This window comes from Xiphophorus maculatus, chromosome 9, assembly GCF_002775205.1.
Source record: "Xiphophorus maculatus strain JP 163 A chromosome 9, X_maculatus-5.0-male, whole genome shotgun sequence".
In the NCBI taxonomy this organism is placed as follows: domain Eukaryota; kingdom Metazoa; phylum Chordata; class Actinopteri; order Cyprinodontiformes; family Poeciliidae; genus Xiphophorus; species Xiphophorus maculatus.
Genome location: NC_036451.1, coordinates 9,654,818 through 9,676,847, shown reverse-complemented (window position 1 = coordinate 9,676,847; position 22,030 = coordinate 9,654,818). Strand labels below are relative to the sequence as shown.

General features: G+C 37.8%; 2 protein-coding genes across 5 annotated transcripts; both read left to right on the top strand.

Annotated features, from left to right (window-relative positions):
* The first annotated feature begins 1,290 nt into the window (after window positions 1-1,290).
* Window positions 1,291-13,397, top strand: il12rb1 (interleukin 12 receptor subunit beta 1). 2 transcript variants are annotated; one of them, XM_023340272.1, is made up of 15 exons: window positions 1,291-1,460; window positions 2,044-2,167; window positions 4,575-4,741; window positions 4,813-4,952; window positions 5,052-5,085; window positions 7,451-7,573; window positions 7,933-8,009; window positions 9,139-9,352; window positions 9,446-9,592; window positions 9,702-9,833; window positions 10,714-10,869; window positions 10,960-11,115; window positions 11,260-11,329; window positions 11,803-11,878; window positions 12,727-13,397. In XM_023340272.1, exons 1-15 carry the CDS (start codon window positions 1,292-1,294, stop codon window positions 13,024-13,026), a joined length of 2,085 nt encoding a protein of 694 aa, XP_023196040.1. In that variant the 5' UTR covers window position 1,291; the 3' UTR covers window positions 13,027-13,397. The 2 variants fall into 2 exon arrangements, with proteins under 2 accessions (XP_023196040.1, XP_023196039.1); XM_023340271.1 differs by having other exon boundaries at window positions 4,569-4,741.
* A 2,144-nt stretch (window positions 13,398-15,541) lies between these two features.
* On the top strand, window positions 15,542-21,310 carry klhl26 (kelch like family member 26). 3 transcript variants are annotated; one of them, XR_002753222.1, is made up of 4 exons: window positions 15,542-15,803; window positions 17,164-17,346; window positions 18,385-20,029; window positions 20,323-21,310. XR_002753222.1 is itself a non-coding variant. In XM_005802312.2 (3 exons), exons 1-3 carry the CDS (start codon window positions 15,754-15,756, stop codon window positions 19,964-19,966), a joined length of 1,815 nt encoding a protein of 604 aa, XP_005802369.1. In that variant the 5' UTR covers window positions 15,542-15,753; the 3' UTR covers window positions 19,967-21,310. The 3 variants fall into 3 exon arrangements, 2 of the variants coding, with proteins under 2 accessions (XP_005802369.1, XP_023194660.1); XM_005802312.2 differs by having other exon boundaries at window positions 18,385-21,310; XM_023338892.1 differs by lacking the exon at window positions 17,164-17,346 and having other exon boundaries at window positions 18,385-21,310.
* Window positions 21,311-22,030: the final 720 nt, after the last annotated feature.

The following is a 22,030-nucleotide window of genomic DNA, read 5'->3' as shown; positions in this document are numbered from 1 at the left end:
AGAAACATGGTTGATTTAATCAAAGAAAATTAACTAAGGAGCACAGAAAGTAATAAAAACGCAAAACCAACTCAAGAAACCAAGATGCTGACAAAATTAAAAAGCATAAGTTTTTCTTGACTAGTCAAATATGGGAGTGATCTCTGCATCCCTCTAATAATAAATGTTTTGATACTTATATAAAGCATCAAAACATGATATGACATGACATGACAAGTTGGCAGATAATAAAACTGGCATTTTGGATGAATAACTAAGAAGTAAAATGTTAAAATGGAAGATATGTCCTGTCCAGATTTGAAGCTATTTAACTCAAAATATTGTTTAAAAAATGGTGCTGCTCCTCCACTTTTTCACAGCTTAGTTTCTGCAAAAGTTAACATTCTACTATTATATTTCATACATTGAAAATGCTTTCTCTTTAGCTTTCATTCAAATAAGCTGTGCGATTTTCTTGGCTTGTTGCAATGCAACACATTCCCTGAAAGGGAGCCTCTGTCACTCAGCAGTCAGACAGGATGCAGAGAAAAGGTGGTGGTCTGCACAATGCATCAGTTCTAACGAAAGGAAGTGACAATCGCAACCTCCTCAGACCACGCTTCTCCATGTTTTAGGACACTGAAACTGTGTTGCATAAAATGATGTTTAACACAACATTTTTGTAGTCTCTTATGCCAAATCTTATTTTACAGTTAACTGAGATCTCCAGAAAACCCATTTAGCACTTTGCATAAAATAAGAGAGCCCTGTTATATTGTTTCCTTATATTGTTTCTTTTCCAAATTGGTGCACTTTGTTACTGTTGTAGTTTTGAACATTTCTTTTTCAATGATTCTTGTCAGAAAAGAGGAAAAATGGCACACTTGTCCTTGACAGCACTGTCTGATGAAGAAAATAAATGTTCAATTAACTGAAATCATGAAGCCAAAAACACTTTGACCTAGATGATTTATACAGTTTCTCAGATTCTTACCCAAATTGAGAAAACTTGGTACTTTTCCCCTCCTTTTAATAACTCAATTAGGTGTGCAAGCAGCTCTCTATGTGACACATCACGCTACATGTAGGTGTCTATAATCTTTTCCTGTAGTTTCCCCAATTATTTCGACACTATTGATGGTAAGCGTAAACAGAAAAATAATTGTAGGGAAATGAGCATAGAAAAAAAAATCAAGAAAAGACTTCAAAGAGTCACTGCAATGGATGTCTGCAAGGGTGACGAACACAAGCTCCCCCCACCCCTGACTCGTTGTGGTTTTGCTCTAACTCATATAAGTTGAGATGTGAAAATATGACGTTTCTGGGAAACACAAATCAGTTATGCGAACATAGGTTGGCTTCATGGGCTCTCCTACACTCAGTTATGATCATCTTTCTACTTTACCTCATGGAAACTTTTCAGCACTTGAGTTCACTAAATGGATACGTGATATTTCTGCTCCTTGCAACAATCAGCAAAGGTAAACTCATCATTTTATTTTCTCTAAAGAGTCATTGTCAAACTTTTATTGACAACAAAATGACTCCTGGATAATAACCTTTCATACGAAAGTGACAAATCAACTAAAGTGAAGATCAGCCGCAGAACATTGGTTAGCTTATCAGAATTATGTGGTTTGCACTAGCAGGTGACATCCGCTCAGCACTGTCTGAGCTGCCTCAGTGAAGACCTACCGATCAAATTCAAACCGATATCTAACCTGTTGTCCAGATGGTTGTTTAAAGTTACTTTCAGATTTCTGTTCAAATTCACTTCAAACTCTCTTTGGAAGAGGAAAAAAAGATCTATTTTATGGTAAATGTTACGCCACACAAACGTTCAAGTGGATGCGTCTAAAAAAGAAAAGGGAAAAGAAACACAATTACACAAAAATCTACAACAAGCTCCAAAGAGGGAGTGTAAGGAAGTCCATTTATTGAATAATTTGGCTTAACAGCAGCAATAGAAAAGAACATACCATTTAATCAAACTGATCATTTTTCTGTTTGCTCAAATATTAATTTCTGGACATAAATAGATGTATAACACTATTTTCTTTTAAGGGTCAGCATGTGAACCTCCTTCCAGTCCTCTGTGCTTCCGACAAGATGAAGACAAGGATGTTTACATCTGTGAATGGGATTTCAACACCACTGAAACAGAAGTGACATTTGACTTTTACTTTAAGTGAGTACTGCTCAGTGTTGAAGAGGAAGGTTTTGTAAATAGAACTCCTGAAAGAAACGTTAAGAAGCATGCAGATAAACTCCTTTCAGTTCTCTCTAAGGACGAAAGAGTTAGGAGATAGGTCACCATTTCCTCTAGCATGAAAGTGAAGCTGTAATGCTGCATATAAATGTCATCATGAGGGTTTACCATGAATAGACTGAATGCTTTATTTATCAAAACATACTGAATGATTGCTAAATTGGTCCAAAAGTTTTGTTCCTTGTGTGATGTTTTATACAAAAAACCCCAAAAAACTATTCTGTTAATTATTTCATGTTGTAGCTCTGAGGTTAATCTTAACCAGTGGTTCTCTGTAGAGTAAACTATAGGGTCATAAAATGCCACATGATTAAAGCAACAGTACAGTACAATACAAGCGGTCTTAAAAAATTGAAACAATTTTTGCTGTTTTCTGTTTCCATAGGATTAAGTTGGGTCTGACAAAGACTCTTGATGATTAGATCATCAGCAGTACATGTGTATAAAATAAGACTTTTTGGCACTTTACAATTTCCACTTTTTTCTTAGCTATCAAACAGTGCAATCAAGTTCAGTTCATTATTCAACTTGATTAAAAAAAATTGCATTGAATCACTGACTTGCAACATTCACTCCTTCTGGACAATCATGTAGATACATTGGGCAATCACTTGCAGAAATCCTCAAAACAAACAAACAAACAAAAACAATCCAGACAGGTTGGATGGAGGAAGCCATGGAAAGAGAGCAGAGCAAAAAACAAAACAATAATTCAAGGGGGGGCGATCGAAAGATCATACAATTAAATGAAAAGTTCAGCGGGAAGACAATGAGGTCGTCCAGTAATATCCACAAAGATATTCTGGATGTAGGAAAATATGTAGGAGGTCAGCCATGGTGATGATGGGAGTCAGGAGGCTTATAGCGCTGGAGTTCTGGAAGACTGTGGTGCAGAAGCTTGGAATTTTGAGACCATTATCATAGGAGGACAGGAGACCAGAGGCCTGTGACGAAGATGCTCAAGAGGCTGTCTGGGCAGCAAATCAGGAGGCCATCAGCAGAAGCTGAGCCACACAGGAGAGAGATTACACAAATACTTGGAGACTGAAAGCTAGCAACGCAGGAGCTTTGAGGCCAGCAATAGTGGAGTAGGAGAATCCAGAAGTCAATGACAGTGACTGAGGATTCTGAAGACTCATCCTAAAGGTGGAAGAACCCAGATGATGGCTGGCGATGAAGGCGAAGGAACCTTTGGGTAGACTATACTGGAGGCCCAAAGACCATCTTGAGACAGGGACCCATGGAGGAGCTCTGTAGGCTGGAATGCTTGGTGTGTGTCTGGAGCCCATTCAGGTGCTCAGGAGGCTGGCACTGAAGCCAGAGACATCCTTGGAGGAGCCCAGAAAGAGCTAGGCTGCCAGAGAGGAGAATTGCAGCAGCAAGGTCAGCTTCTACTGCTGCAGGAGAGAGTTGAATAACTTCTGCTGCTGTCTTGAGATCTGTTGGGGCTGCTGCAGGCGGAGCATCTAATGGTCTGAGCTGTAGGAGGGGTTTTATGGTTTTGATACGTGACACTAGTTGTGAATCTTGGAAATGACAGCTAAGAAGAAGAGAAGTGCAAACCTCAGCCCGATCCCTTGGAGAAGGTGTAAAAGATCTGCTAGACCCACCTCACATGGAGAGTGTGATGCGTAGGACACAAATGCAGAGCACTGCTGGTTGTAGTGGTGTCCTCAGTGCGGACAGATAGACCAAAGCGAAATAGAGGACCTCACAGGGAGCCAGGGCAAGAAAACAAAAGAAAAGAGTTAAGGAAAGAGAGAAGCTACAGCACTAGGGAGTTTTATTGCTGACAAGGGCCAGGTGGTTTATTATTAAAAAACTTCAGCTAAGATTTGAGACCAGACAGAGAGAATGAAGGCAAGAGAATGATGGCCCAAGAGGAGAAGAAGAGTAAACATAGACCAGGAAACAAGCAAAACAAATAATAAAGAGACAAAGAATAGAATATTGTAAATACACACAACAAAATGTGATTGGGCAGGCTTTCCACAAATAATCTGGACTATTGTAGACAGAAAAATCAACCAATAGTGAATCATAAACAGGCAGAAGTCCACTGTGGTTTGAGAACCATCAAAGAACTGGTGATATGTTTCAGACAGTAAGTGTAGTTTGATGGAACAAATACCGCACAGGTTTAACACATATAACTGCTTCCTACATATGATGTTGATGAAAATTAAAGTAAAAACATAAGGTTCATGAGAATAAAAAGTGTGTATAGATCAATTTGTGGTTTTAGTATGGCAAGCTGTATTTACTCATTTTACAAACATGTATTTAATTTGATCATTTTTACATCTCCATTTTTTGGTAGTGACAGTTCTGAAATTGCCTCAAAATACAAAATTGGAGACATTAAGGAGAACCACATAGAGCTTGGTGAGGAAAGACTGATAGTCACTTTAAGAGTTGACATGTGGGTGGAGGCTCGTGCTGGAAAATCCATCTGCACCTCACCTATATGGTCTGGAATATTGCAACATACAGGTACCGGATGCACCGAACAACACTCAACCATATGTTTTCACAAAATGTTTAACAGTTATTTTTCTCTACAGTTAAATATGAACCACCACAAAATATAAATGTGTCCTGGTTGAGAAACAATCTCAGTTTAAGTTGGGAGACTAAATATCCATCTTTAGCTGAGGTCTGGTTCAGGAAATATCAGAATCATGAAAAAGAATCATGGGAAAAAGTAAGGTTAATTGTTCTTTCTTTACAAGTTCTTATGTTTTTGCATTTCTTTTAAGTTACCTATTGACTAATACTAATGTATGTTGACATTTTCTTACAGAGACTAATGAATACTACCAATGAAGCTCCTAAGCGTGAGTGCACAAATATTCCTTCAGTTAGTCTTTCAAATTATATGTGAATCCCTGGATTTCGGCTTGTATTCTGGTTTCCTTTTTCTGCTCCGAAAACATTGCATGTTTGATATTTAAATGTAAAATTGCCTGGGCCTGGTAGTTGGTAGCACTGTAGCCTTTCAGCAAGAAGGTTCAAATTCTGAACTTGATTGACAGCACTAAGACCCTCCTCCTGGCTCTCATTGGTTGCTTCTGACCAAGTGGTGTAATTCTGCAGATTGTTGTAGGACCATAGGGAGGCAGAAGAGGAGCTCCATGTTTTCATTGATTATCTGTCTCATACTATGCTGTCATGACATAGTAATAGCTTTTACAAATATTTAAAAAAATATATTCTTGATAAAAGTTACCTACTGCAGCTTTAACGTAGCCCATCCATTTTGTTTACAAATGGATGGGTAAACAAAAAGATTACAAATAATAGTTAATTTATTTTTATTGAAACAGAAAAACCCCTTGTTGTGAATTTTCTGAAGAACACAGCTTACCAAGTTCAAATGAGATAGATGGAAAAGAGAGATGCCTTTAGGCCAAATGCCTAAAGGCGGAAAACTAACAAGCATGGATAAACACCAGTCATAAAACAATAGAGACATTTTTAGAAATACAAATCCATACAAACAAAATCTAAAAATTCACAATCCTGGAGAAAGCCTATAGTAAGTTAAAGTATAGCGATATTTGGCAGCATCAGCATGACATAAAGGAAACAGACAATAAGCTCAATAGAAACGTATTCCTTTAAAATTATTACGCAATATTTTGTGCATGTGGAACAATACCAATAACAAGTCACCAGTAATAATCAGACTCAGTCATTGTTTAAGATGATTGCATATGGAAGGAAAGATGTTCTGTATCTGTCTGTTCTGTATTTCACCTGTGTGTGGTGGAGCCAGGGTTGGTCCAGGTTGTCCATGATGGATGACAATTTCTTCAGTATCCTCCCCTCCTTCACAGTCTCAAATTCAGTTCAACATCAATTACTCATTCAAACCCAAATCTGATTGCTTGACATAGGCACCAATATTAAAACAACTGCAAATTCCACCATCCTTAACAGCTGGAATCCTATTTAGTTCACAGCTTCACACAGCAACATATTTTATTAAAACTCCTGAAATATCAATTTGCTATTATTTAATAATCAAAATTGTTAGAATTTGTACAAACTAATACATGTCATTAGTAATTACAGTGTTGAGATCTTGGTGATTAGTTGATATTTTAGTTGATGTTGATGTTCTGACCCTATTCAGGGCATGGTTTTTGTTTTTTTTGCACGTCTGGGTTTCATGTTTTGCATCGTTTGTGGTTTTTTCTTTTGAAGTTCAGTATTGCTCTTTATGTGTGTGGCTGAAGGTACTAGGGTGTGTTAAGCTCTACATTTAGAAACCTAGTTGCCTTTCAGCTCAGTTGTGTGTTCTCATTTAAGTTTGGCTATAGCTGCATGATTTATTTCTCTAGACACCTTCACACAAAAATCAGCATTTTTTTTAGTTCAAGTAGAGCAAACATAAAACAAAAATCATCATGTGATGCGCAGCTCTGAAAAAATGATTCCTGTTTTTTCCCCAGGGGTTTCATGTTTTTACATTAAGAAAGAAGTATGATTAATCAGTCATCCATTATATCTTTGGTGTGTCATTATCTTTCATCTGAGATGTGCACTCCTGTTGCATATGGACTAATAACGTACATGCAAAATTCTGATATCTGAAAAGCAAATGAGGAAATGTATGTTAGAACTATTGCCTTGCCGCTTGAGGTTCGCATTCTGGTCTCTCTCTTCATGGTGTCATGCTTAGTGGTGTTGAGCTTGGACCAAGGCACAAACAGGAAATCTGACAGTTCGTCCTGAATAGTTTAACAAATAAAAACGGAGCAACGTTCAGAACTTGGTTTGTGGCACAACGGGAAAACATGGAGGAAAACAAAAGACACAACACATCAGAATATCAAATACAGAAATACTGAAAATTATGGACAGAATCAGCAATGGGAAAAGAGACAAGGGAGCTATAAATATGATGAGAAAGGAGTGGAGAACTATATAGGAACCAAAAATGTAATCACAGGCAGTGAGGAACAGTTGGGGAGTAAATGGGAACTGTGTGTTACCCAGGGAGCTGTGTGGTTCACAGTCCTAAGATGGACTGGGAACCTGTCCATGGTGTAACCCGCATCTCGTTTAATCATTTAATGGAGATAGGCACCAAGCGGTGTATTTATGCAGATCGGATGCACAGAGGAGCATATATAGAAAATGGATGGGTAAACAAAAAGATTACAATTAATAGTTAAATTCTTTTTACTGAAACAGAAAAACTCCTTGTTGTGAATCTCCTGAAGAATACAGCTTACCAGGTTCAAATCAGACAGAGGTCCATCCAGGCTGCAACTGCGCTGTGGAGCAACTGGTCACCAGTTGTGATAGTTCCTGCAGGTAAACCGATGTAATTTTCTGCTTCCTTTTAGTACAGCTGAAAACTATAAGCATACATCTAAGCTTTTAAATCCCTCAAGGTACACACTAAAATGATACTTACTCATTGAAACTACACAAGTGCATGCAATTGTACTCACAAAGACAGAACTTTTCTGTAGATACAAAATGAGCTCAAAACCTCAAAATTTCAATGGTTATATAATCTTTGTAAACAATTAAAAGACTGTGTCTGTATTTATGAAAGTAAATAAAAAAGACAGAGTGCTTTAAAAATATGATTTCTTTATTGACTCTTATTTGGTCTGATTAAAACACAAATATGTAAAAGTTTTTTTTAATTATTATTTTTCCAACAGAATTTGAAAAACCTCCGTTAGTTCGGAGCACAACAACACTTTTAAATGGAACTCAACAAGTCAACCTGACTTGGGAGGTAAGTAAGTTTAATTTACTGGATATTTTGTTACATAATAAAACCTACTGAAACAAATTGAGTTACACAATAAATAAATCAAAGAATAAAAATAGAATGAAGACATAATATCATAACAGAGTTATTTAAATTGTAGTTTAGAACCAGTCTTCCAGCAATGTGTAACTAGTGCATCTACTGCATAACTTTAGATTCTGATAAGGTGCATTTTATATTACAGTTAGGAAATATAATTATAAACTCTATAAATAGTGGATAAAACAATTAATAGCCAAAAACTCACAGGAAAAATACGCTGAAATTATGTAAATCGTAAGAAATTGATATTGGTAGCATTCTGTACTTTTAGCATGCTTTATCTGGTAATACATTTTACTGAAATGGCATACATTTAGGCAAAACTGGACACATTTTTGTGTTCAGGTGTTTGCATCACACATATTAATATTACTTTTAAAGTGCTATTTATGAATCATATTGTGTCTTTGGGTCATGAGTTTGACAAATTTGTAACAAATTGGGTCTGTGTTACTTCAGGCGAGTAACATTAATGCTATATGCTTTAAACTTCTGAGGTCTTTTAGAAACCAAATGATTCAGGGGTTAAAATCATAACTTTGACGTCTGCAAGTCCTTCCAGCTCCTTGAAAGCCAAATATGAAGAAATTCTTAATAACTCCAGGCTTTTAAACTGTAGTGAGTGCATCAGGATCCCAGTCTTTCACTTCAGCACAAACTGAGATTTACTTCCTCTGTGTTTCCACTCTGACTCATAGAGCTGCAAAATATTGTGGCAGACAGTTAACGAGTGAACCACTAGTCATTAACAGTGCATATTCTTCACCTGTCTGGAAGCCTTGGTCTGTTACTCCATCCTGCCTGTCTTACTCTTTCAACTAGTGTCTTATTTTTATCATGCATAACCATTTTTTTTAAAGAAACCTGTCTAATTCAAGTACTTTCAAATACCATCTGCACATCTACATGCAACTTTTTAAAGAATTTCCATCAACAGATTATCTAAATCACTAGCTCTCCTTTGTGTTTTTATGCTGCACTACTGTGCAATGGGAGGTGGGGATTTTCCATTTGTTTCTGTATATAATTCAACCTCTGTTCGTCTCATCAGCGGATGCCCCAGGCAGCAGTCATAAGAGGGGTGACTTACATTGTAGACGTCACACAACCCTGTAAGAAGAAGAGTCACAATACCAAACAGAACAGCTACACCGTTTATGTGTCATACTCAGCTGCCAACATCACTGTTATTGCCAGAAACGCGGCAGGGTTGTCTCCTCCAGCAGTCGTGCATGTGCCAGCTGCTTCTGCCCCAGATTTAAAAAGTAGGTCCTACAGACTGTGTGCATGTATGCGTCAGACCATGTTTATTTCCTCACGTCAACCACAAATGTTTTCATACCTTTCCTTGTTCGCAGCTTGTGACAAAACAATGCTGGATAAGAAATTAAAGAACAAAACGTGCCTGGAGTTTTACGAGCTCCAAGATGCAGATTTGATACCAGAAAGAGTTTGGTGTTTAACTTCAAAGAACAGAACAAACAAAAGAAAGGAAATAAATAACTGTAAGTTGGATATTATGGTTTCTGCACTTTTTTTTAATATCACATCTATCTATGTAATCTTTGCAATTTTGCTCTTCCATGATGAAAATGATCAAATATGGCTCCCCAGACAGCGGAAGCACCTGTTCTGTTTCCATTACAGACATGAAGAACTACACACGCTACCTGTACTTTGAACACAAAATTCATGATGGCAAACCACAGACAGGGAAAATGTGCCTATACTATAAGAAAGAGGGTGGTAAGTGTGTGCACTCAGCTCTGCACCTCAATATGATGCAGGTGGAACACTGCATTATCAACATTATTGTTCATATATGCTATTATACTCCTCAAACATTGATCACTTCTTTACCAGTTCATACTCCCATTTGTTATCCATGCCGTTATGCTTTACTTAGTTGTCTCTTTCCATTGATTGAGGTGAAGACAGATTTGGGCAAATTGAATTAAGACAGATCGAACAAAATTAACAAAAATCTTTTAGAGTCATATTCTGTCTCAAAAAAGAACATAGTATGTAAAATTAGAACATATGGTTTTCAATTAAATTGTGATTAATTAATTACAGACTCTGCAATTAATTCTATTAAAAAATGTAATCAAGTACCACTACTAACAAAAACTATTTCACAACCAAATTATAATCAAGTGGGTCAGTCTTGACCAGTACAATCTGGCTCTCACTTAGTTCTGATTCTGTATTTCTTCAGTAATCTATCCATCAAGTTCTTGTATGTACAGTACAGGAGGCAGAAACAGTCTGATAGTCTATCAGTTATACTGAAAATGGGTTGTCTTGTTTCTCACTGGCTTAAATGTTTAATAATCATTTTGAGAATTTCAGTTTGGGTTTGGGCTAGTTATGATTTTTGCATGAAAATATTTGTGCAAATTTAAACTCTTACAGGGGATTTTTCTTTTGCACATTTTTGCTATAATTGTCTCAATGTATGCCTTTGTTTCTGCATAGTTGGTAGAAATGTTATGGAATAAATTACATATTTCCATATTTTGTAACTATTACAGTGAATACCACTTTATGGTTTTGTCCCTTGACACAGTATCAAAGTCGAATGGAGAAATAATAGATATACAAGTTGTTGTTTTTGTTGTTTCAGTGCCAAGCAAAGAGCCACAGAATTTCCTGACTGTTTCTGACACACACGACTCTGCTGATCTAACCTGGAAACAAATTTCATATGAGCACCTCCATGGCTTCCTCACACATTACAAATTATGTACCGTAAAAATAAATTCACAGAGCAAGCCTCCAGGTTTGGAAGACTGTCTTTTCTCTAGTGGTTTCTCTTAATTTGTAGTTAGAAAGAAAATATATTTGCTTGTGTTTTGTCTCATTTAAACAGAGTGCATCAACATATCCGCATCAGCAACAAAACACCATCTGAAAGATTTAACACCGGCAACCAAGTACAACGTCACCCTGGCCGGAGTGACACAAACAGGAGAAGGGCCGGTAGCCATGCAGAGTTTTACCACACTGCGAGAGAAGCCTTTCAATGGTATCAAGCCTGCAAATTCAACTACTGTGTCGAAAAAAAGGCTTTTGTATAGATGTGGATACTTTAAAATCACAACAGTAAATTTTCAAGTTGTAAATGTCTTACCTTCTGTTTTTTAATCTGCTATTTTCTCCTTGTCCTTAGTGTGGATAAGTTTTGGATTGTTGCTTGGGTTTTTCCTTTTCTCAATATTTTGCACCGTTGTCTTGAAGAGGTTTGTGAGACTTTCTTTTGCAAACATATTTATATCAAATGTCCATGTCAAAGTTCTTCACAAATATGCAAACAATAATGAGATTGTTTAGTGACAAAATGTTAAAAAGTTCAACTAAGCTAAGCTATATCATGTTAAAATAATGTAACAAGTCTAAGTTTGTAATTTTTTAAAGGTTGTCGTATATTGTTACCCTCTATTTAAAGTTATTGATTATTTACATTCCTTTGTCATATCTGTTTTCAGATTGTTTATTTAATTTTCCACTCTCCAATTCAATGTCATTTTGTAATCTAGCTGTATTTTCGATATAGTTCACATAAAATGTGATTATACGGTAGGATTCATGAGTTCTTTTTTTGTTTATGCTGGATTCTAATCATGTGTGTCCTATTTCACAGCTGGCTTTCTGAAAGCAAGGTTTCACAAGTTGCTGTTGTGTAAACATTTTCTGCTCTGTCTTGATGTTTTAGAATCAAAATTAAGCTGTTTCCTCCTGTGCCGAAACCCGTGATGCCAGACTTCAGTCTTCGTCCACCAGAGAGCGAAGTAAGAAGCTGTGTCTCCACTGATTGTTTTTAACAATATTTTCTATAATGTAAAACTTTGTTTGGCTCAAATTTGACCATTTCTGCATCTAGTCTCTTGAATAATTTTTAAATATACCTTTAGTGTATTTTAAAAATGCACTAATTTGGGCACAGTGGTTTCGAGAAGGAAAGTCCCTATCAAACATATAGAAAGATGATGTGAAAGAACTACTAACATTTTATTTCCCCACAAAGCAGAAGCATGTTTTTATTTAAGGATCAAACAAATTCAATTTGATGTAAATACATCAGAGCAGGTGGTAAACAAATAGATTTTTGGTTTATCATAAACAAGGAAAAATAGCATACTTCAATTTATCCATATAGCAATGTTATTAATTATGTTACATCATAAAACTGTATAAAGCATTTAGAAAAGAATGCAGTCAGAAAACGATATAGTGGAGATATATGCAAAATTCTAATTATTTTAATAAAATGTGAATTTTCAGTCCAAAACTAGCCATACTGTCATACAGTGAAAGGTTCTTACAGCCCATTATATTCACATTTCCTTACTCAAAAGTACAATAAATAGCCAAAACAAGAGCTTTTAATTTGTTATATATAAGAGAAATGTGTATTGCATCCCAGGATTGGCATTTAAAACTTGTTCAAAACATCCAGAACCAAAAAAAGTAAATATAAAAAGTTCTGTATGACAATTACTGAGTGTAATTTACTGGTATTACTTTCATCTTTGATACCAATGAGCGTAACTTATAAGCAACTTAACTTCAGACTTTGTAGTTGTTCCTGTGCCCCAGAATACTGACTCTTCTTTCCACTGATGTGACCCAATAACAGGATATGTGGGAGAGAAAAGAGGAAGTGCATGAGGTCACGCTACACAAGCTAGTTCCAGAGCAGAAGCCCGTTTCAGAGGCCACAGTCCTGAAGGGCGAATGGGATGATGAGGCAGGACAGCAGGTGGAAAAAGACGGATGCTGCTCGGGAGAATCTGATGATGAGAGCTCGAGTCTTGCCTCAGGAGATGACACTTTGAGGAAAGCAGACTTGAAGAACCTGGAACAGGTGGAAACAGAGCTGGCCATGCTGATATATAGGAATGGTCTGGTGTTTGATGTGAAGTCAGAATTACTTTGAGTCACTTTAACTGTTTACCTGCCTCAACAGCACAAGACTGTGCAAGCATTGGACTGAGTTGCTGACAAATGTTTGTCTCTGTAAATAAAACTAAATACAAATGTGAATTTTTTTTTTAATTTACTTTTGTATTTCTTTTATGTTTACTTTTGTGTGTATTTTCTGGAAGTTACTGATGTCTAACACAACATGAATTCAATAAGGTGCCAGTAGTATATCAGAAAGCAGAATAATTCACTACTGCTTCACATTTGCACATTAATATTTTGACATTTTTCAAAAGATGGAAGGGAAATCCTGAGCTGGTTTGTAGCATTTTAATATCTTCATTGTATTTTTCTTTTACTGCCTATTAAAATTCAAGTAGTCGGTATCTTTGTTTTCTTTTCTCTTCCATTTTCATTGTCAAATGCATATGTAGTTTTTCTTTTCCATCCATCCATCCATCCATCCATCCATCCATCCATCCATCCATCCATCCATCCATCCATCCATCCATCCATCCATCCATTTTCTTACACCCTTGTCCCTAGTGGGGTTGGAAGGTGCTGGTGCCTATCACCAGCTAACGTTCCGGGCAAGAGGTGGGGTCACCCTGGACAGGCCACCAGTCTGTCGCAGGTTTTTCTTTTCCAAATCTTATAATTTCATTTCTAAACATGATATAGTAATTATTACAATTATTGCAGCCTTGTGGGGTATCTTTGCAACAACTAAGTACATACCTATAATGACTTCATCTCTATTAAAATCACACTGCATTTTAAGTATCCATCAAGTTTTATTAAATTTTTACTCTGATGGTTAAGAGTCTGGCTCGTTGTTGGTTATTGTAAAAATGCACACAGCAGTTAAAAACAAACGCACACGATGGCTCAAAAATTCAAAAGTAAACCTCCAGCATGTTTTGAGGAAGCTACATGACAGGAAGTGGTCACAACAAAACAAAATTGTTGACCTTAAAAAATGAAGCAAACAAGAGGCACAAAAGCTTTTGATCTGTCTTATTCAGGGTAGAATATGTCTTTTTTATTTGCACACACACAACAAAAGAGCTGACCTACTTGTATTTTCCACCGCATTGCACATGAATTTGAAAAAAGGGTTTGAGTCAGTGTCTCTTATTGCTTAGCTTGAAAGACCAAAACCAGCAGAAGGAATCTTCTGTAACCCAAACTTAACAGTGTTTATCTTTCACCACATCAAGATAAAGACTTCCCAGTTTTGACCACAGGAGGGACGCCATGTATCTGGTAAACAATCTGTGGTCATTACAGTAGCATAGTGTTTTGTCTGCATGAGCATAGTAGTAAACATTCAAGTAGATCTTCATTCATTTTGCTTCCAGTTAAATTAATTTTAATTTTTTTCAAAAACTGTAAAGTTTCAGTGAATTTTGCATTATATGTTTCAGTTCTGCTTTGTACCCCCATTGTGCCCCTGCTTCGTTCCACATAAAGCATGCAAGTCATATGTACAGTATATAAGGGTGCTCAACAACAATCGTTGTTGAGCGCCCTATATGTTATATATAACATATAGGGCATATACAGTATAACATATACTGTATGTCATATCTACACATTTCTGCAAATTTCATCTGCAAAGACCTCTGACTGAAGATTGTTGCTGTATGACAATCTCATGACTGTCATGACATGCTAACAGCTTGATTTTCAGACTGCAGAGACAATGTTTCACAGGTCCTGGATGACACCCTCAGTTATTAGCAAGCACCTCACTTTTGAAATCTCTGTTTGGCGGTTTGATTAGAAATTCTGGTATAGAGACGTTCTAGTTGAGGATGTTTCTTGCCCATTATGATCGATGGACAGGGTGGTTTTAACTTCCTGCTCCTTCTCTCTGCTCTGCATCCATTAAGCCTCCTTTTTCAATTTCTCTGGGAATTGTGATCATAGCTCAGGTATTATTTGAGCTTTTGAGATACATTTTGATATCACAAGACCAAGACAACACCTGACAACCCTACCTTGCCATTGCAAGGCTTCAAACAGGATGTTTTCAGACAAAAGTCTCGACTGAGGTTAAAGTGATACACAGTGTCATCAGTAAGTTGCAACTGAGATACAGAAACTGGAAGAGTCACTGAGTGGATAACCTTCCTAGACTGATGACTGCTTTACTGTGAACAGTAACTCTTTATGTTCTCCATAAATTTAACCTAAAAGACAAATATTCATACTATTTGAGAGTAGTTTTCATAGCATTAATCAGAAGAGCAATCACCCACTGATCATTGCAGATTTAGATCAACATGGTAATTTCATATTTTCTGAACATATTTTTACCCAATTGGATCTGACAAAAAAGATAGGCTACTTCACAAATACAGAGTTGTCCGTTACTGAATAAAGTCATTTCTTTATTGGACAAAATAAAACTGTATTTTCATATAGAATAGAGATCTCTTATGTGTTGCCAGGGTTTTCATGTTGGGGAGAAGGAGCACGTTACTCTGTCGGCCTCTAGTGATCAGGTAGCGGTGGTACAGGAGAGATTCGTGTTTTAAACAGCCACCAAAGGGGGACTGGTCATTTCTGTTTTCGCCGCAGGACCTCAAACAGACAATTGTACAACGTGTGTCAGAAGTCGCCAACTGCTCTTTGCACGAAATAAACCAAAACAATAATGAATCATCCATTCGTGCCGATGACTTCCTGATAACATTCCTAAAAATGCTCTATGCGTGTTGGTATGTGCTAGAAGATGGCGGAGTCGGACGGTGGCGATTTTGCTCCGAACCAGTCGGAGAACAGGTGAGTGAGCTGCAGTTGATAGTGTTGTACGTTGGCGTTGTTTATCTGGTACCACGGTGTCTCCCCACGGCCATTGAACCGACTGTACTCCGAAGCGACTCGCGGCACGGCTTCTTCGGGTCAGGAAACACCGAGGCTCTGATTCGGCCTCCAGACCCTGGGGCTCCTGTAGCTTTAAATGAGGATACTTATAACATGTCTTCAGCAGATTAAATTACGTTTACATGAATAATACCTTACACAAGACAGTAAACATTTTTTAAGTTTCATTAATAATTTTCTTTAGTTATCATAATACCACAAGAAATTTGAGAATTCAGATAGAATATAAAAAAGCAAATGCCTTATTTTTAATAAATAAATTAGGCTTTCTTAGTGGATAGTCTATATCCATCAGAGGCTAATCATAATGTATTTCTCAAACAATAAAATTAAAACTCACCTCATAGTAAGTGCTTTTTTAAATGTCTTTTTTTTCGCTGTATTTACAAGTTGTCTTTAACTTAACTTAAATAAAGTAGAAATAGTGTTTTAGTTTTACATGTTACCAAAACATCAAATATTCAAATTAAGCAGTGTGTAAGCGTAAACTTAAAAAAATAAGAATGTAGAAAATGAAGGGAAAGAAGTAACTTTTTGTGGTTCACTCTAAGTTAAGATGATTGAATATTATTACCTTAATTTTTCAAGGGTTTAATTTTATTGTTGCATCCAATGTCGTTCTCCTCTGCTTTTCTATTTTTCCTAGATGTTTGATATTTCCACTCAGAAAGAACAAAAAAATCTCTATGGATTTATACAACTAGGAAGAGTTTGTGTAAATGTTGTGTAAACATAAATATTTTCCTCAGGCCTCATGTGTAATGGATGCATTTTTATACTTTTATTCTATCTGATGTGATGCTGAAAAAAGTTCTCAGACGACACTGTGCAGTGCTGTTTTTGTACTGTTAGATGTTGTTTTTACAAACGACTAATGGAGCAATATTTCCTTATTCTCTAATTGTTGTTTTTTCTTGCTAATTCCTGTAAGCATGTGAAGATTTAAAGTTCCTGAAAAGATAAATAGCTTTCTCTTTAGTGTCTTTGTCTTTGTATACAAATGCATTCTCACTCATTCAAAAGCTCTACACTAAATGCATTCCCCTGTGCTTGACTAGTAAATTACATTATGTTTCCATTAGAATGTTACTGGATACTACATATCCACACACTGGCCTGTTTTCATCAGCAGATAACAGATTCTAGATGTAACATTTCAGCTTAGAATTCTGTTAGGAATATATTACATTTGCATTTGATAAGGGGGGGGATTGCATTCTAGCTTATTGATGGTTACAAGGCGTATTTCTCTTTCCAGTATGGCTAACAAGAATAGTACCCTGCGCTGTACTTTCTCCGCCCCGAGCCATAGTGCCACTCTCCTCCAGGGCTTGTCGGTTTTGCGGGCTCAGGGTCAGCTCCTGGATGTCGTGCTGGCTGTCAATGAAGAGCACTTCCAGGTCCATAAAGCAGTGCTGGCCGCCTGTAGTGATTACTTCAGGTTAGTCTGGAGATTTCACTAAGTCCATTTGGATTTTCGATCTGAAGCACTTAGCTGATGCTTGCAAAAAATAGGGTGGAAGTAATGACTTGTAAACTAGTGTTGTTTTCAATATATTATCAGAAGTTATTGAGTGAATGTTAATGGTGGGTGAAAATGTTCAATAGGAAAGCCTACAGTGCCTTACAAAAATATTTCTACCTCTTCAACTTTTTTGGTGGTTTTTTTATGGTTATTGTTGTTTTTCTGTAAGCTGAACCTCCGTCCCAGTCACAAGTCTTTTGCAGCCTTTCTCAGGGTTTCTTCCACCTTGTCTTGTTGCTAGTTACATCCATTTTCCCATCAACTTTGAGCATCTTCTCTTCCCTCGCTGAAGACGTAGCCTTTCTACAGAATAGTGCCAATATAATTTTTTACTGTAGGGATGATGTGTTTCTGGATGTGCAGTTTAACTTTTCCATACACGGTTTTTAATGTAGGCCAAAACTTTGACTTCACATTTTTCATGTTTGCTGTGTCTCCTACATGGCGTTCAGCAAACGTGAGTTTTGTTTTGATATAATGGCTTTTGTTGTTGTCCATAATTATCATATTTGTATAGTTTCCCTGTCATCACATTTTTCCATCTGATCTGTAGATCTCTGCAACTCTTCCATATGCTTTTTGGCTGCTTTTCTAATGAATATTCACCTTGCCCAGCCTGTTAGTTTGTATGGAATGCTGTCTTTGCAGGTTTGCGGTTATGCTACTCTCTTTTTGCTTACAGATGATGATTAACCAGTGCTCAGGTGGTGTTCAAATCTTGGGATATTATTTTATAGCACAACTCCATTTTAAACTGTTCCTTGGTCTTTGTGGTTGTTCAAACGGTATGAATACATTTGTAAGGCTCGGTAGGCAATTAAGCCAAAAGATAACCTTATTCTTACTTTTTATTCATTGGCTGTTTACACTAGACTCAGAAGGATCTCAAACAACTTTTTCAAACAGAAGTACACTTGTAAATAACATGATTTATTGTGCTCTTTTTGATTTCAGAGCTATGTTTACAGGAGGCATGAGGGAGTCAAACCAAGACACCATTGAGCTGAAGGGTTTGTCAGCCCGAGGGCTGAAACATATCATCGACTTTGCCTACAGTTCAGATGTAACTTTAGACCTGGACTGTATTCAGGATGTTCTGGGGGCTGCTGTGTTTCTCCAGATGGTTCCCGTAGTGGAGCTTTGTGAGGAATTTCTTAAGTCTGCAATGAGTGTCGAGACCTGCCTTCACATTGGGCAGATGGCCACCACGTTCAGCTTGTCTTCCCTCAAAGAGTCCGTGGATGCCTTCACCTTTTGTCACTTCCTCCAGATTGCTGAAGAAGAGGACTTTCTTCACATTCCTATGGAGCGCCTCATCTTCTTCCTGCAAAGCAACAAGCTGAAGAACTGCAAGGAGATCGACCTCTTCCACGCTGCCATAAGGTGGCTCCAGCATGATGAGTCCCGTCGGGCTCAGGCGAGCAGCGTCCTCTGTCACGTGCGGTTTCCACTCATGCTCTCCTCAGAGTTGGTAGACAGTGTTCAGACGGTGGACATCATGGTGGAGGATGTGCTATGCCGCCAGTATCTCCTTGAGGCTTTCAATTACCAGATCCTTCCCTTCCGACAGCATGAAATGCAGTCCTCACGGACGCTCATCCGCTCTGACGTGTTGTCCCTCATCACCTTTGGTGGGACCCCCTACACTGACAACGACCGCACAGTGAGCACCAAGTCTTACTACCTTCCTGATGCTGCTTCCCGTCAGTTCAAAGAGCTGACAGAAATGGAGACAGGGTGCAGCCATTCCTGTGTCGCAGTGCTTGACAACTTTGTGTACATTGTCGGTGGGCAGCACTTACAATACCGCAGTGGGGAGGGGGCTGTGGACAACTGTTTCCGCTACGACCCGCATCTTAACCAGTGGCTACGCATCCAATCCATGCAGGAGGCTCGCATCCAGTTTCAACTCAATGTCCTGCAGGGACAACTATACGCAACTGGAGGCCGTAATCGATCCGGGAGTCTGTCTTCCATGGAGTGTTATTGCCCAAAAAAGAACGAGTGGTCTTATGTGGAACCGTTGAAACGCAGAATTTGGGGCCATGCTGGGACTTCGTGCAGAGAAAAGTTGTACATTTCAGGAGGTTACGGGGTCTCGTTGGACGACAAGAAAACGCTCCACTGCTATGATCCAATATCAGACCAGTGGGACTTCAAAGCCCCCATGAATGAACCCAGAGTGCTGCACGCCATGATCAGCACCCAACAACGTGTTTACGCTCTGGGTGGCCGCATGGACCATGTGGACCGCTGTTTCGATGTGCTGGCGGTTGAATATTACAGTCCAGAAAGTGACCAGTGGACGACTGTCAGTCCCATGAGAGCAGGGCAGTCCGAGGCGGGCTGCTGCCTTCTGGATGCTAAGGTCTACATCATAGGGGGCTATAACTGGCACCTGAACAATGTCACAAGCATCGTTCAAGTCTACAACACCGAGACGGATGAGTGGGAAAGGGATCTGCACTTTCCAGAATCATTTGCTGGCATCGCAAGTACGCCGATTATACTTCCTCAGAACACCACACAACACTGAGCTCCTGACCTGAAACTGTGAAGACTATTGTTCTGTGTGACCTTCTACTGCCCAATGGATTAAATGAAGGTGTGAACGTCTTGCTTACATATTGATGAAGGTTTGTTTTTTAGTTTTTTAGACTTCAGTTGACATAAACGTGACTTTTTTAATATAGTATAGCATATTTAAGAAACTTTCTTTAAGTTTTAGGAATCATAGCTATGACTTCTGATGAGCAGGTTTCATTGAAGAGGCAAGGTTTTTGATAACTTAATAATCAGAGTAAATGCAGGTCTGAAAATGTATTAATCCAATCATAATTATTGCAGTGAAGACTATTGTTCTGTGTGACCTTCTACTGCCCAATGGATTAAATGAAGGTGTGAACGTCTTGCTTACATATTGATGAAGGTTTGTTTTTTAGTTTTTTAGACTTCAGTTGACATAAACGTGACTTTTTTAATATAGTATAGCATATTTAAGAAACTTTCTTTAAGTTTTAGGAATCATAGCTATGACTTCTGATGAGCAGGTTTCATTGAAGAGGCAAGGTTTTTGATAACTTAATAATCAGAGTAAATGCAGGTCTGAAAATGTATTAATCCAATCATAATTATTGCAGACATCCTACAGAAAAGGCTAGACTGTGATTACCCTGGTCTAGTTAATCATGGAAAAGATGACAAAATCTTTCCAGCCTTTATTTTTTATTCCTTTGTCAAATGTTTTATGTCTTTCCCTCTGTATTTTGTTTCTATTTTGTGTCCTCCCATTTTTCCTTATTTCTGTCCACATTTTCCTCCTTTCTTTCTCCCTCCCTTATGTCCATTTCTTTTTTGTGTGCTTCTTTGCCTTCTTTGTTCCTTGTTTACTTACTCCCTCAAGTCACTTCTTTTTTCTTCTCCTCTTCCTTGCACCCTTCCTTCCTTGTCCTGTGTCCTTTCTTCTTTTCCTTTTTTAGTTCTACCTTCCTTAGTTATGATTTTCCTCCTTTCCTTTCTCGTGTTCTACATTTGTTCATTACGTGTGTGCTTCCTTCCATGCTTCTCTTCCTCCTTGTCTACTTCCCATTCTGCACCCATTCATTCCTTGTATTCTTCCTTTTGTACTTTGAGGCATTCATTATTCCCATCCTTTCTTGTCTTTCCTCCATTTTCCTTCCTTTTTTGTGTTGTTTTTAGTCCTTGTCTCTTTTCTCCCTTTCAATTGTTGTCCACCCTCTTTTTGTTCTGTTCATTTCTATATTGTGTATTTTCTGTTCTGTCATTTCATTCCTTATGTTCTATCGTTAGGGCTGCACAGTGGCGCAGTTTTTAGCACTGTTGCCTTGCAGTAAGATGGCCTGTGCATGCGTGGGTTCTCTCCGGGTACTCCGGCTTCCTCCCACAATTAACCTAACATGACTGTTAGGTTAATTGGTCTCTCCAAATTCTCCCTAGGTGTGAGTGAGTGTGTGTGTGTGCATGGTTGTTTGTTCTGTCTGTCTTTGTGTTGCCCTGCGATAGACTGGTGACCTGTTCAGGGTGTACACCGCCACTCGCCCAAAACGTTAGCTGGAGTTAGGCACCAGCAGCCCTCCCGATCCCACCAGGGACAAGGGTGTTAGAAAATGGATGGATGGATGTTCTATCTTTATCAATCAATCAATCAATCAATCAAATTTTATTTGTATAGCACATTTCAGCATCAAGGCATTTCAAAGTGCTTTACATCATTAGTCCTTCCATGTATCTTATTTCTTTATACAGTATGTGAATCCTATAAATTGATGATGAATGTTTGAATTTTATATTTTAAAATGGTGATAAGACTAAGTCTGAAATCTTTATACATGTAGGAACACTTTTCTTAAATGTTTGGCAATTTAGAAAGTGTATTATCACAACCCAGTTAACTGGTGTAGCATTAGCTAAATTATTGTAGATTTTCGGAGGAAAGTATTACTTTAATTTGTAAATGTGATAAAAACCAATGAAGGGCTTACATTACAAAAGGCACACCAGATATGACATTCCTTAGAAAATCAGCATTTAAAATGTTGGACAATTTGATTGTACAGAAGTTTTATTTGTTATGCTGTTT